This window comes from Euwallacea similis, chromosome 19 (genome assembly GCF_039881205.1).
Source record: "Euwallacea similis isolate ESF13 chromosome 19, ESF131.1, whole genome shotgun sequence".
In the NCBI taxonomy this organism is placed as follows: domain Eukaryota; kingdom Metazoa; phylum Arthropoda; class Insecta; order Coleoptera; family Curculionidae; genus Euwallacea; species Euwallacea similis.
The window spans coordinates 883,700-898,441 of NC_089627.1; the positions used below are offsets into that span (position 1 = coordinate 883,700).

The 14,742-nt window shown below is 36.5% G+C and overlaps 3 protein-coding genes across 4 annotated transcripts; 2 read left to right on the top strand and 1 right to left on the bottom strand.

The window, feature by feature from the left end:
* Positions 1-2: 2 nt before the first annotated feature.
* Positions 3-2,502, top strand: LOC136415249 (sorting and assembly machinery component 50 homolog). Its single transcript, XM_066399748.1, has 10 exons — positions 3-138; positions 201-308; positions 420-542; positions 602-697; positions 756-967; positions 1,059-1,164; positions 1,218-1,381; positions 1,439-1,544; positions 1,786-2,074; positions 2,141-2,502. Exons 1-10 carry the CDS (start codon positions 118-120, stop codon positions 2,329-2,331), a joined length of 1,416 nt encoding a protein of 471 aa, XP_066255845.1. The 5' UTR covers positions 3-117; the 3' UTR covers positions 2,332-2,502.
* A 1,227-nt stretch (positions 2,503-3,729) lies between these two features.
* Positions 3,730-9,510, bottom strand: su(w[a]) (suppressor of white-apricot). 2 transcript variants are annotated; one of them, XM_066399388.1, is made up of 15 exons: positions 9,173-9,510; positions 8,794-8,969; positions 8,566-8,735; positions 8,298-8,511; positions 8,152-8,237; positions 6,519-6,738; positions 6,238-6,405; positions 5,968-6,108; positions 5,715-5,787; positions 5,470-5,619; positions 5,306-5,403; positions 4,768-5,256; positions 4,486-4,717; positions 4,210-4,437; positions 3,730-4,150 (listed from the first exon to the last, which is right to left on the bottom strand). In XM_066399388.1, the coding sequence occupies exons 1-15, from the start codon at positions 9,355-9,357 to the stop codon at positions 4,036-4,038; spliced, it is 2,745 nt and encodes a 914-aa protein (XP_066255485.1). In that variant the 5' UTR covers positions 9,358-9,510; the 3' UTR covers positions 3,730-4,035. The 2 variants fall into 2 exon arrangements, with proteins under 2 accessions (XP_066255485.1, XP_066255484.1); XM_066399387.1 differs by having other exon boundaries at positions 5,715-5,826; positions 9,173-9,506.
* A 1,913-nt stretch (positions 9,511-11,423) lies between these two features.
* On the top strand, positions 11,424-13,304 carry Pop4 (ribonuclease P/MRP subunit POP4). Its single transcript, XM_066399736.1, has 6 exons — positions 11,424-11,550; positions 11,633-11,702; positions 11,755-11,938; positions 11,992-12,113; positions 12,668-12,813; positions 12,872-13,304. The coding sequence occupies exons 1-6, from the start codon at positions 11,535-11,537 to the stop codon at positions 13,006-13,008; spliced, it is 675 nt and encodes a 224-aa protein (XP_066255833.1). The 5' UTR covers positions 11,424-11,534; the 3' UTR covers positions 13,009-13,304.
* Positions 13,305-14,742: the final 1,438 nt, after the last annotated feature.

The following is a 14,742-nucleotide window of genomic DNA, read 5'->3' on the forward strand; positions in this document are numbered from 1 at the left end:
TTTCCTTGGATTCTCTATCAAAAAAAAAATTTTTGCATCAAAATTCGTCTATTTCCCACTAAAAATGTGTTAAAACCTGCTAAATTCCTGAAGGAACCCGTGAAGCGTAACGCAATAATGGGCACCGTACACGCCAAAGTAAATTCCTGCCCTATTTCATAGATTTATCACCTCTAAAAATACCCTCTGATCTTTTTAAGGTTCCCAGTGATACTTCCACAAATGTGGGCGATTTTGCCAAGCAAACGGGACTAAAGGAACAAGCAGAGGAGCCCGACATCAAAGAGGCCGATTTACAACAAGTGACTGTATGTGTTTCATTCATGATTCGATATTACACAACTTAAGACAAATAGGCCTTAACTTCAGTCAAACAATAATGTATTTAGTATAAAAGGTCTCGTTTCACTCCGTTTCAGGCTAGAGTAGACAGAGTTACCATTGATGGTTTAGGTCGAACCAAAAATGACATTGTCGAAGACTGTATTAGGGAGCTTTTTAAAGCCAAAGATTTCCAAGAAGTACTTCTCAAGGCACATAAGGTTGTCACCCAAATCAGTTATCTGTACAATTTACAAACTTAAAATTAAAAACGTTGTAGGCCCGAGTAAATTTAGATGAATTGGGCTGCTTTAAAAATATTGGTGTGTACATTGATACTAGCAAAGGCCCCAAGGCGACAGCTGATGGCCTAGAGGTAAGTTTAAGTATTATGGAACATGCTGTAGCTTTATCAAATAATATGTTTAATTTAGGTGACTTTTGATGTAAAAGAGTACAAAAGAGTAACTGGGGGAATAAGCACTCATGTAGGCAACAACGAAGGGACTGTTCTTGTGGGGTTACGTGCTCCTAATATACTGGGAAGAGGGGAAAAAGTACAGATTGAATACAGCCATGGTTCAAAGAAAACTAGCAACTTTAATCTATCATTTATAAACCCCTTTAGGGGCAGACACAGACCATCGTAAGTGACTCATCTTTGAAACTTATAATCAAATTAGCTCATCTTCTGAGACACAACCTAATTACATAAACTAATAAAATTCATACCTTAGGATAAGAGCATCTATTATGCAAGCCCATTCTGAATGGCCTAGTTCAGGCTATAAGCAATTAGAAAAGGGACTGATTGTTGATCTAGGGTTCTACTCTACATCAATAGTAAGTGTTTGAGTGTTAATTTTTAAGCTGTGGGAACATTTTTGGAGTTTTAGTTTAAACACAATCTGCAATGGGAGGGAATCATTAGAGACTTGACTACTTTGTCTAGAACAGGTTCATTTGAGATCAGGGAGCAGGCAGGGCCAACTTTAAAATCTTCAGTAAAGCATATTTTATCTGTGGACCTTAGGGATGATTTCATTTTTCCTTCAGGAGGGTAATGATTACCTCTCAGTTGAAATTAACAATAGTTAACTAATTTCTCATTTTGAAGCTCTTTGATCCAGGTGACGTCAGAACTAGCTGGTTTAGGAGGCAACATCGGTTTTCTCAAAAACGAGATTTTCTTCCAAGATAATTTTTCAATTCTTCAAGACATTGTAAGTGAAGGCCAGTTAAGGGCCATTAAATCAAGATCATGTTAACTTTATCATGAACATAATTATCATGGAATCAATGGAAAAGATGTGAAAAAATCCTTTGCAGTAGGTGGTGAATTGTAAACATCATCCTTTGAATCTCCTATGAATTTCGTCATTTCCATGAAAATTATCTTTTGGGTAAAGTTGAACATCTGACTTATTTTCGGCACTAAATTATTAAGAAACGAAAAGTTTCTAGGTGCTGCAGTTTAGTTTTATGACTGGATATCTGACACCTGTGAGCAAAAACAAGAAAGTCACCGTAGCTGACCGGTGCTACGTCGGAGGCCCCTTATCTGTAAGAGGCTTCGATACTCGCGGTATAGGCCCCCACGTGGACGGATATGCCTTAGGATCAAACGCGTATTGGGCGGCCGGAATGCACTTATTTACGCCACTTCCATTCAGACCTGGACGAGGAGGGTTTGGAGACTTATTTAGAACGCATTTCTTCGTCAATGCTGGCAATGTTAGTGACTTTTCTTTAGGTGTGTTTTAAACTTTGAAATTTCGCCCTCTGGTTATAAAGTTCATCATTATATTTTTCTTTTTAGAAAAAACCTCTAAAACAGATATTCTAGAAATTATACGCAATAACATAAGGATTTCCTATGGACTGGGCGTGGCGTTACGTTTGGGAAACATGGCGCGTCTCGAGGTGAACTACTGTTTCCCCTATAGATTCGAGAAAGGAGACCAAACGCATCCAGGAGTGCAGTTTGGCATAGGCGTGCAGTTTTTATAGTGCGCCTCGCTCTTTTAATAGTGATCGTGAACAATATAGTATTTTTCGAAGCAAGTTGGTCTTCGGTGGCCCCAGTATGTTCCAGTCTTTGAGAGGTTTTTAAATTATATGTGTATTTTTCGAAAAACATGAGCTAGTTTTATTGTTAATAAAATTTGTTATTAAAATATATATGGGATTTTTATTGCTATTCTGTAATGGCAACGATCAAGAAGTGTGCTTAATTTACCTCAAAATTTAATTTTCGCCAAATCAGTGGCGTACAAGACAATTTTTGCAAAAAAATAGAGAAAATTGAGTGTTCCGAATTAATCGAAATTGGGTTCCGCAGTAAGCATACGATACAGCTTTAACATGCTGCGGTCAAAATTCGAATCGGACAACTTCGATTTTTTGGTTCAGAAATTTTCATGATGTATAGTCCATGGTATTTTTCGACCTAAAAAATCGAAGATGTCCGATTCGAGATTTGATTGCGGCATGCCAAAGCTGTATCGTACGCCTACTGCGAAACCCAATCTTAATGAAATCGGAGCACTCAATTTTCGTTATTTTTTTTTTTTGTAAAAATTATCCTGTACGCCACTGATTTTGCAAAGATTAATTTGTGGAAATTATAACATTTTTTACCAAAAAATTTCAATTACCTTGGTTTTAACATTATTTGGATTCGAAAGTCTAAACGTAAATGCTGTAGTTCATCAGTAGCCAAGTTAATTATTTCTTTTTCAAACTGGCGTTCAGAACTGTGATTTATTTAGATTAGTGCTTTGCTAGGCCGTAATAAAAATTATGGGTATAAAGGAAAAAAATAACCAATTATATTTTCGTATGTATTGTAGGTTGCCTAAAATTTGACTTGGTGCCATCTATACAGTAAATATCTCTATATAACTTCCTGTGGCACCATCTAAGGGTAAGAAGCAAAACCGAGCATTGTGAGTTGAAGAAATCTGTACCTATTAAGTAGCTAGTGCTACGGATTTTAGGTGGCGCTAACAGTCAGGACAAAAAAAAAACATTACAAGCAATCGTATACTGACGTACTTTTTCAGAATCTTTTCCACCTCTAAGAATAGGAGCTCATTAAAAAAAGATTATTTACACTTTTTCAGATAAGCGATAAGAAAAGCCATTCTGAATACACTCTTGAAAATTTTGGAACCTTGGATACCAAAGAATAGTATGAGCAAGGCTTTTTTATTCGAATTTGTTTCCTTTAATTTCAGAAAATGGAAACAGAACTGAAAATACACATTTACAGCTAATATATACAAGGTGTACCGTGGAAAATTTTACATCTGGCTTATTTTAAACTACGATCAAAATATTAGAAATTGAGATATGTTCTATACGTATTTTAAACAGATTTGGAAACAATAGAGTAAAGTGTCGATGTTTCATATAAATTATTTTATTTATACAAGATAACAATAATATACAGGGTTTTATGAGCTCGAATTTCACTCATCTCTAAGAGATGCTGAGCAATTTAAAACTTAGCAAGAATTCGAATTCTTATTGAAATTCAAATTGCGCAGCTTTACTCTAATTTAGTGCGATCTCACAAAACGGGTACCTTGTGTAAAATTACACGATCCTTTTTCAATAGGAGTATTATTAATAATGTAAAAGAGGAAATTATCTTGAACCATAATAAGCACTCGTGTTCAACATCTATCTCTCTGGTCAGATTACCTTCTGTCATGAGCTGTTAATAGAAATGTGGGATTTCACCGAACTGCTACGACTTCTGCTGGTCTTCGACCTAGACCGTCTTGCCTTTTTTGATTTCTTTTTATCTGATTTTGAGTGCTTCCTGATAAATATAAACCGTAATTACTGAAGTACCTATGCGATTTTCATACTTCGACAAACCTTTTATGAGTCTTTTTCTTCTTGTCTTTCCTGCGCTTCCTATCCTCTTCCCGCTCTGAGCTTCTGCTCCTCTGTCTGTCTTCTTTTTTATTACGCTTCTTGTTTCGCCTCTCTCTTGACCTCGACCTGCGGCCCGAACGGCCACTGCCCTTTGACTTGGATCGACTTTTACCCCTGGACGGCGATTTATCTTTGGTTGTACTTTTCTCCCGGGTTGTACTTCTCGATCTACGAAATTCATCTTGCCTAGTGCTTAGAACTGCAACCATCAATTACCTGACAATTATAACACTATCTGGGGACCCATGTCTGCTACTGATTGAAGATTGAGGAGATAATTGAGAGTTCTTGTTTTGCAGCTTCGTTGAAGGGGATTGAGGTTCTTTTGAACGATCCTTTCCGGCCTTAGGCGGAGCCTCTACCGACTTGAGTTTGAGGAACATGGCAGCTTTGCGTTTGCGTTCTAACTGACGGGCTTTTTCCCTCTCGTCTGCCTCTTTATCGTCCACTAAACCAAAATTTAAGAAACTGATATTTGTTGCTTGCCTAGCGCCTTACGTTTTTTCTGTTCTTCCATTTGCATCATTTCCAAAATTGGATCATCGGCCAAATCCTCTCCATTCTTAACATCGCTGCCTTCTCCTGGATCGAACATGTCGATGGCCGGTAGGGGCTTTTTCTTGGGCCGCAATTCCGGTTTCCCTTTGGGACTCGACCCATTTTTGATCGCTGGAGGAGTTCTGGAACGAGATTTACCCAATTTCGCCGGTGCAATTGGAGACTTCGAACGAGACTTCGATCTTCTTGGCACGATGACAACAATCTTCGGCTCTTCCACTGGAGGTTTTGTGACCACAACATCAACAGGAATAGCGACAATTTTCTGAACAGTTTTAGAAATCGGAGAAGTCTCACTGGCTTTAATAGGAGTTATTTTTGCGACCTCGGGACTAGTTTCCTCGTCGGATGAATCCTCCACCGGAAGGGCGCTTTTAATTTCCTTCGCAGGTTCTTCTTTAGGCTTTTTAATCGAAAAGCTAACTGGAGCTGGAAAAAGGGTAATAGGGATTGTCAAAAACATGTATAAAAAACTTACTTATTGGCTTTTTTGGCTTGCCTAGCGCCTGTTTGTCATCATCGAAAGTTTGCTCTTCTTTGATTTCATGTTTAACCCTCAGCATGGCCAATTTAGCCCTAATAGAATAGGGTAACTTTGAAGATTCCGGCTTTAAGCAGTATTAAGATAGCGGTTACTGTTACCTGTAATACTCGTGATAGTCGTGGCCCTGGTCTAGAAACAGAAACCGCGGATCAGCCTTTTGCCTAATTATGTCTTCGAACTGGTCTCCGTTCTTTATCACGTATTCTGCCATTTTATCTATCACAGTCTGCACATCAACTGGAGGAATTCTATAAAGACGTGTACACGTTAATTTTTTCGATCATTAATTCCGTTGGTAAAGTCTCAAAAATTTAACGGTTTAAGTTAATGCAAAAGAACTTACTTGTAATTCTCTTTTTCTACCTTTTTGGGAGGGTCTCTCGAGTCTCGCTCATCTTCTGATTCTTCCTCTGATCCTGATCCGTAAGCAGCCAATGAGAGTAAAGGTTTTTTAACTGTAATTCGCATGACAAATGTATATCTTACATATGCAAATTTATACATTAAAAGCATCACTTTCGATAATTTGCCACATAAATAAAAAACAAAGTTCTGACCATAACTTTACTAATTTCTAAACTTTCCCTCAAAAGTACCTTCATTCTCATCGTACTTCACCAACGACACTTTCTTCTCTTCAGGCGCCCTTTCCACATTTACTTCTTCTTTAACCACAGGAGGCAAGAGGGGCACGTTCGCAGTGTACGGATTGACGCTGTCCTTATTCAAATTGGACACTAAAATCATTAATATGTTCATTTAGTAACGTGTCATTAACAAAAATTTTGAGGGTTGTGAACCAGGCTTCCGGGGTAGAAAATCGTACAGGAGTCATTATAAAGTTTGCTTTAAACTCTCGAACTCACCAATTTGAGCGTAAGAATTATTGTTGGCGTTGGCTTGAGCCTGCTGCTGCTGCTGCACCTCCTGCATCTGCTTCTGTTGTACAAACTGTGCCCAGGCCATTTGATGAATATAACTCTGCATGTTCTGATCCAATTGGCGAAAATTCATTGGCAACCCTGCATACAAAGCTAAAAGAAATGAATTAACGTCCGACCTACTCTCGTTCAAAATGTTGTTTCGCTAACCAAGGCAATTAATTGGTTGGTTTAGTTTATTGTAATAAATATGAAAACGAACTTACCTCCTTGTTCACTATTAACCACGGAATGCCTCCAATACTCGTAGAATTGTTGCACGTAGTAGTATTGGTGGTATTGTTGCTCCAAAGTAGCTTGCTGCTGTTGCGGATCGGGCTGAGCGGTAGCAGCAAGCCCTGCTCCTTGGATACGAGTAACCAATTGCGAGTAGGCGCAATCGGCGGAGGGTCGGTATGGAAAGCTCTGAGTGATCGGGGGCGTGTCCTGTCAGAAAAAGAGGGCGTGTTATTGATTGCCGTGGAGTTGACCTTATGGGTAAAGGTCTTGGTGCTGCAATTATGGGCTTGTTGATTGATTAAGTACCAAGCAGCGTGTTTTTCTACGCTACATATCAATACTCAGGTTATATTTGAGCCTAGTGTTTAACATGCTACTTGGTACTGTCGAGCAATCACCATCAGAGGGCCTGTAAAGTCAATGTTTGAAGAAGCATCTCTGCAGGCTGTCTGCTTGCTGTCCTCGGTTCGAGGCTTCATCTGGCGCTTACCCGGGACAAAAAGGGAGAAACAGAAAATGAGAAAAAGGGGATAAGCGCCGCGCTTTGTTGCCACCGGCAATTTTAAAGCATATAAAAAAGTAACGTATCCGGGCGAGAAAATGCTGTATAAATAAGCTGCTGCTGGGGCTACTGCCGCAAATACTGAGAGCAAAATGAGACCTGTAACATAAAATAACGAATTATAAATTCAAAATGTTTGAACGAGATTAAACCGGGGCGTGGCCAGGAACAAGTAGGGATACCGCGACCTTCTTGTATAAATAAATTAAATAGTATCTATAATTGCAAATTTGATTAATCATATTTGTATTGCCATATTGACGTACTGACAAATGAGTTCTAGCAGACAACATGTGGAGTGAAAAATATGAGTAATCAATTTTTGGATGCTGCCACACGAAAAGGGGCTACTTAGAACCAAAAGAGAAGTCTAACTATGTAGGCCATATTTATACGCATTCTCTCAAAATGTATGTAAATATCTTAGAAACAGCATAACAACAGTAAAAAACAAATAAATTGTTTTATATTTTGATATTTTCTTCCCTTAAATTTTTCGTGTAGTGTAGTGCTCTCATCAGCATATGATCAAATTCCTCAGCAAAAATGAATTTTTGTTAACTTTAAGACTTATATTAAATGGGAGAAAGGGATATTCATTACCCCTTCTCTCTCCTGGCCACACTCCTGACCTCAAGATTCAAGAAAATGCGTTTTAGTTCGCAAACGAAACACATTTAAATAAATCTTTTAAAGATCTTAAATACAAACCTGATGAAGTATTGTGTACTGTATATGACGACTCTTAAGTTTTTTCAGTCAAATATTAATGAGAGAATTCTTAGCTTGACACAAACTGAATTTTTACAAGTTGAAAAACAATTTACTTAAATTCTCTCTTGTAGTACATTTTTTTAAGAGGAAATCACAGCCAAAAGCTTGAAAATGAAAGTAGAAAGTCTGTACAACTACCTGTATGTATTGAAATAAAAATCTCAATTCACCAACACATGACAATGTATGTGCGCACCAAGTATCACCTAAAGCACCCTGAAATAACTGCGAACTATGTGACACAACAGTTTGTTGAAACTGAAACACTCAGCAAAACCACCTACCAGTTTAGCGCTGCCCGACACTAAGCTGGGATGCAAATAGTGAGAACCCTGGTCCTCTACTTTTGAGTCGTCTTCCTTAGTTTCCTCTGGGAAAAAAACATTGATAAGCAAATCTCAAAAATCCAATAATATTGCCAATTACAAACCTGGCTTTTTCTCGCATTGAGGTTGATATCGTCCGTTCTTCAATGCGGCTAAAATATGCCTGTAGAACTTGTAGAGTGGGTCGTGGACTATCAAAAAACTGAACTGGGGATTGTCGGCCTGCTTGGCTTTGATAAGGATCTCCATTTGAGGTCCCTGACGGCAAACAAACAATGCTGTCTTCTCAATTCTAGCATATTCCTTCATGGTTTTCGGCTATGGAAGTCTTCAAATCCCCAACTGCTCTTAAGTCTTCACAGTTCAACTTACAATGCTGATGTCTACAGGGACATCTAGGATTGGAGAAGGTTTATAAGGCTCATCTTCTTCTTCTTTTTCTGGAACTGTAGGTATAGCTTCTTTAAGCGATGGGTTGGCAGGTTCAGGATTGTTGTAGTCAAAGGCAAAGGCGTTCGTTTTCTGTCTTTTAGCTACTTCTTCTATTGAAATGTTATAAGAATGTATGAAAAAAATACTTAGTTTGGAGAATTGATGTACCTTTATACATCTCCTCCTCTTCTTCATTGATTTCCAAAGAATAGTATCTCTCTTTGTCACATAATTCTTCCAACTTATTTTGTGATTCGCTAAGACCTAACCAACGTAATGTGTCATAGCCTTCTCGGCTAGCCTCAAACATTTTTAAGTCAGACAAAGTTCCTCTGCCATCATACCTAGAAACAAAACACTATATTTCTTACCCACACCTCAGCAATTGTTACGCAATGAAATTGCCTATTTATCTTAGTTTATAGAAGAAATTTTAAAGAACAAATCTTGAAATGTTTTATAAACACACAAGCTTTCAAAACTGACTGAAAAATATGAGACTTCAACTAATTTCCGAAGCAGCTCTTATTGAACATTGGAAACTTACCTATCAATCTTTAAAGATTCATTGCCCATCCAAGGGATCAAATGCTTCCCCTTATCAATATATAATGCTTTCTCGTCGTCCCTAAATATTTTACATGAGTACCCGAATACTAGTAAATCATCCAGGTTCTCGTCCACCCTATTTTTGCGCAAAATACCCGAATCTGTTGAGCCCCACTGAGACATTATTCACTATTTTATGGTGTATGGTAATTCCTTGGATGTGGCAACTGATACACCGGGTATGAAAACGATGGTTATATTTGGGAATATATCATTTTCCCATGGATAAAAAGCATGAAAGGTTTCTTGAGTGAATATTAGTTAGAATATTTTTCGAAATACTTCAAAAAGGGAAGAAAATCTTTGAAAAATAACGAGTAAAGTACTAGCTTCTGTAACATCCCTTTTAAATAAAATAATTTGCTGATGTTGGCAGATGACAATCACAAATCGATCCAAAGTCAAGATATACAGACTTAAGAGAAAATAGGGCAAATTACAGTTCTGGTGTTAGTTTGCAAGAATGTTATAATAATTTCTAAATTATTAATACACAAATGTGTATTGAACTACAACTAATTCAACACTTTCTTGTAAGTCATATGTACTGACAACTTTTATTTTAATAAACATACCTTCTCGCAGCAAAAATGTTTACATTGTATTATTTTTATTAAATTTCCCAACATGCTCCAATTAAAAAATCAAACATTAGTACTAATTGTTGAGTAAGTGTTATTTGGAATAAGACCTCATTTATCACACAAGCGCCTTAATTCACGTAGTACTTAATTGTGTCCCCAAAGTAAATAAATTCAGTCAACATGTTTAACGCGAAGTACTGTGTATCAATTTTATTGATTTTAACACTGGTAAGTGCCCTTGTCCGAAAGCGTTCAGTTTTCTATCTGAAGGGAATCAGAGACTCTTAAGGCCCCGCCTACCCAAATATTTTTTAGATTATTTCCATGGCCTCTGCTGACATAGCTACAAACAGCATTGCTCGTAAAATCGGCCCTTACGCCAAAGCGAACCCCGCTAACGTAATAGACTCTCTACGCAAACAGATCGAATTTAAGGAGCTCGAGCTGCAGAGGGCCGAAAAAGTGAACAAAAACTTTGAGAAAATGATCGAGTTGGTCAATATTTTGGGTCAAGTGGATACGTTTTTAACTGACCGCACCAGGGCGTTAGTGAAGAAACTTGCGGTTCTCACCGAAGACAGTGACGATATTATTGTAGCGAAGGCGGTTAATAATGTAAAATAAATCGATATCATCATAGAGAATGGTTATTTTATTATTGATTCCATTAACTATTGTTCAATTGGCATCTGGCAAAGGAGGGAGGTCATCAATTTCCTCGTAAATGAACCCTTTCTTTTTATCTCACGTCAGGTTCCACGAAGAGGATTCGACGAATTTTGAGCCACCAACATATTGCATCTCCAGGCATTGCGGAATCATTTTTAAAATAACCGAATCAAATATAATAACTATATACAGGGTGTCCCACTAAGATGTTCGCGGAAGATAACTCAATAACTATTAAGCTTAGAGAAAAAGTGTAAAGACAAAACAGACTTTATTTTTTCAACACTACAAACTAAAAATATTTTCGTTTATACAGGGTTCAGCATAAAGCTTGTGCAATATGAAACTTCTTTATTTCAAATGGAACACTATGTATATTTTTGCACTTTTAGATTCCAGGCATTAAACTGATCAAATAACTATTAGATTTCCCTACACCTAAACCTAACCGTTATTGAGATATTTTGATTTAAAAGAAAAAAAATGCCAAAACACCATTCCACTAAAATGTAAATTAAATTGATGAATACACTTTGATCTGCCTCTAGAAGACTAATTGTAAGACATAAATAAGTTTATAGGCATTTTTTTGTTATTTTGGTTAGAAGAAAATTCCATTAAATTTCGCCGAACGTTTGGGAAACACCCTGTATAATATGCCTACGTAGCCTTTTAATATATTCAGTTATCAAATGAAATCGATCATGGTTACTACAATTTTTGAGATCAAAAGAGATAAATTCACGCCATTTTAATATTTTTTTTCATCTTACAACAAAATTAGAAAAAAATCGCCATATTAAAAACTGCCAAAAGTATTTAAATTAGTGTATATCTGGTTGCCGTGAAAAACTCACTTCGCCCATGTTAAAGAATGTCACTGTCATGCTACTGACTGTAACAAAAATATTTTCTTTGGTTATGTTCTATTCAAATACAAAACAGAATTAAGAACGTTCAAAATTGATTGCTAGGTGTTTGGGAAGTCTAATCTGAGGGAGATCGTTCATGCAGCAATTGTAGATCAAAGTTATTCAGATTTGGAAAATGGATTCTGCTAAAGGCACGTGGCTTTCCTATTTTGCATATAATCAACTGTACCCAGACAATCTGTATAAAATTGTTATTGTTATATCTTGTTTCAGACCAAATGAACGCTCCACTTCCTCAGGAAATACTTCAAGGAAATAACCTTACAAAAGAAGAGGCTTCCAAGTAACAATAAAATATCATGCACTTCACCAAACAATTTGTCTGAATCTTTCAGACACATGCAAACTATTCTGCGTCAAACTCTCCCTTCAAGTGACTCAAAAAACTTGAAGGCAGATTTCAAATGGCAGTTTTTCTTGGAACAACACTATGTAGTGAAACTCAACCGACGCAAACAAAAGAAGACATTTTTAACCAGGAAGCAGAGGAAGAAAATGGGTCTTCTCAAGTTGCCAAAAGTACCATTATTTATTTGGTTTTAATGTGGTCCATTAACTTTTAGTATTTGTAGGAGAATTGGAAGTATTCATCCTTGCAGGTGGTGAGAGACATGTGGAAAGAATACATGAGAGAGAATCTGGAATTGATTAAACAGGCCCCAACATGTGTTGATCAGGACTGGAACAGCTTTAGGTAATAAAGAAGCATGTGAAGCCAACAGCAGATGTTGAATGATCATTGTAATATAGGTTCCATGCAAACAAAGAGATAATCTAATTTCAGATTGACAAAAACATGTGCAGTATCTTTTGGTTAGTTTACTAAGCATATTTTTTACTTTCAGGAATTGATATTGTATTAAGCTAGTAACAATTATCCTTGCAATCTCAGATTTATTGTGGCCTACTTGATGCACCTACTGGTTTTTCCTTGTAAGTTCTGTTTTTTCACGCACCTGACCACCTCTCCAATGATATACTGTTTAGGTGTTTTGATTACATTTCTGCTCTGCTGAAGACATCAAATTTTCCTTGTCAGTTCCTACTTGTTCATATAAGGGCCAACACTCACTTCTCCACTGGTCCTGTGATGAACTTTTTCATACTCAGTAGGCTCTTTCAGTGCTCCTGAAATCTGACTTTATTATCTGCAATTGGGGTACTTCTCTGTTGAAACAAACCTATATTATACCTTTATTCATCATCCATAGCCATTTTTAAGACATTTCAGTAAATAAATATTTACAGTGTAATAGTGGCCAAATCTGAAATGGTAGGAGCAGACTTGAAAGTAGTAAAATCAAAGGTGCCTAGTCTGATAGGCATGCATGGTACTGTGGTACTGGAAACTAAAATGTCCTTTCAGATAGTGACACCACAGGACAAGCTTAAAAGTAAGCAGATATACATAATGTAAATATTTTTTTTATATTAATGTGGTCACCTTTTTAGCAATTTTGAAAGAAACATCAGTGTTTGAATTTCTTTTGGACAATATGAAGTTCACTTTCTTGGGAAAACATCTGACGACCAGGCCCAGTGAGCGAAGCGTCAAGAAAATACGAAATTTAATGCAACCAGATTTGTAGTGATCACTTCTCAAATAAAAACTTAAATTATAAATATTTTTATTAAAATCATCATCTGTGCTTGGGTATATACAAATTGTACATAATAAAATCTCTATTTTACAGCTCAAAACAAACGGTTTAAATCTACAATAGTGTACGTTAAATAGAATTTATAATTACTATAATAAAAAAAGGTCTCTTTTGCTTGTATGCGCACTCTTCACAATAAATCGGTAGTCACTTTGTACCCATTTGGTTTTGCATGTAAAAGCCAATTCTATAGAGACATTATTAAAATAATTTTACTCCGCACAATTTTGTCTTATTGTCCTAAATGTTATAGAAATGTGCCAAATTCTCTCGCAATGATTGTACAAACATTATTAGGTCCGCTCACAGCCTGGAACACTTAAGTAGTTTTTTGGAAGCAGAAAGTATAGAGAGAAAATGGAAACTTTGCCTGGCCTTTGATCCTCTAACTACCTTTATTCTAAACAGTAAATTAGAGTGGGAAAGCCACCAAAATCACCTAAATAATTATTACCACTTTTTTCCCAAAAAGGCACCATTTTATTCTTTCTGTATTTTTTTTTATCTGCAAGGTATTGAAATATTACGGAGCTTTTCCGTTGAGTACCTATTATTATTGTAAGTGCACAAACACAGTGAAAGTGCTTAGAACCTGCTTGCACACTCATCATAATATCAATTTTGCCTGTTGCGATCTTCCATTTAAACAATTTTTATACATAACAGTTTAGATATACCATACTATTTAGTTCTTCTGATTCTCGTTGTTCCACTAATAAAACAGAATACCCTTTCAATGCGTTTATGCTTTACAACTTAAACTCGTACTTTACACCCTATAGAAACCCCTGCAAAAGTGAGTAGTGATATGTCTGCGATTTGCCAAGAAATAAACGCCAAAATTTCTAAAATATCCTGTACATATCACAAGTGGATTAAACTTGAGTCTTATTTTTCGCAATTTTTCCAAAGCACGTTCTGACTAGAAAGAGATTTTTGCAGGAGTTCTTAGCTCGTACATATAAAAATATTTAAATTAGGGAGTTTCACCACTGTAGTAGGCACTTTTAGTCGCTAAGGTTCAATTTTTCACGGCTCATACGATACAAGACACGTCGAAATACCAATAGACACAAGGGTCGCCTATTAAAAATTACTTACAAATTATCTTTTAAAAAACTAGGCAAAATCTTAACAAAAACACAATATACAAGCAAATCTACAGGTCTATACAAACTTTGTTTTACTGTTTAGTACAGAAAAGTCTACCAATCTACTCGTAGAGAAACGGGTGTTTTATTGCTATGCAATGAAAGCTTTTTTCATTCAGGATGTGGCGGCAGGTACTTTACGGCTAAAGACAATTTTTAATTAAATATTAAAAAATAATTAAGCGGATTTATGCAAAAATAGTGAGAGCCAAATCTTCCTGAAGAGACACAGTAATTGTTGATCAAGTCAAAATAAAACCATCTTGAGATTCAGCAATGAGTTAAAAAAATTATGGAAAACAAAGTAATTTACTTGACTAATTGGGTCATTCTCTCTTGATTTTGCATCCGTCCACTAATTTGTGGGCCTATTCGGACCTTTGCTAGTCAGGCAGGAAAATCTTGTCGCTCACTGTTTAATAACATTTTTGTGGGCACACTCTAGATCACTTCATCAATGCTATTTTGATTTAATAAGTTATGCTCAGTTTAACCTGATGTACCGGGTCGC

What these genes read in the sequence shown, in the direction of transcription:
- Pop4 (XM_066399736.1), top strand. An exon ending in GTCTTCTCAAGTTGCCAAAA is followed by an intron (nt 11,939 to 11,991) that starts GTACCATTATTT and finishes TAGTATTTGTAG; the next exon opens with GAGAATTGGAAGTATTCATC. An exon ending in ACCACAGGACAAGCTTAAAA is followed by an intron (nt 12,814 to 12,871) that starts GTAAGCAGATAT and finishes TCACCTTTTTAG; the next exon opens with CAATTTTGAAAGAAACATCA.
- LOC136415249 (XM_066399748.1), top strand. Translation starts at nt 118, where the DNA reads ATGGGCACCGTACACGCCAAA. An exon ending in TGGGCACCGTACACGCCAAA is followed by an intron (nt 139 to 200) that starts GTAAATTCCTGC and finishes GATCTTTTTAAG; the next exon opens with GTTCCCAGTGATACTTCCAC. An exon ending in TGTTAGTGACTTTTCTTTAG is followed by an intron (nt 2,075 to 2,140) that starts GTGTGTTTTAAA and finishes TTTTCTTTTTAG; the next exon opens with AAAAAACCTCTAAAACAGAT.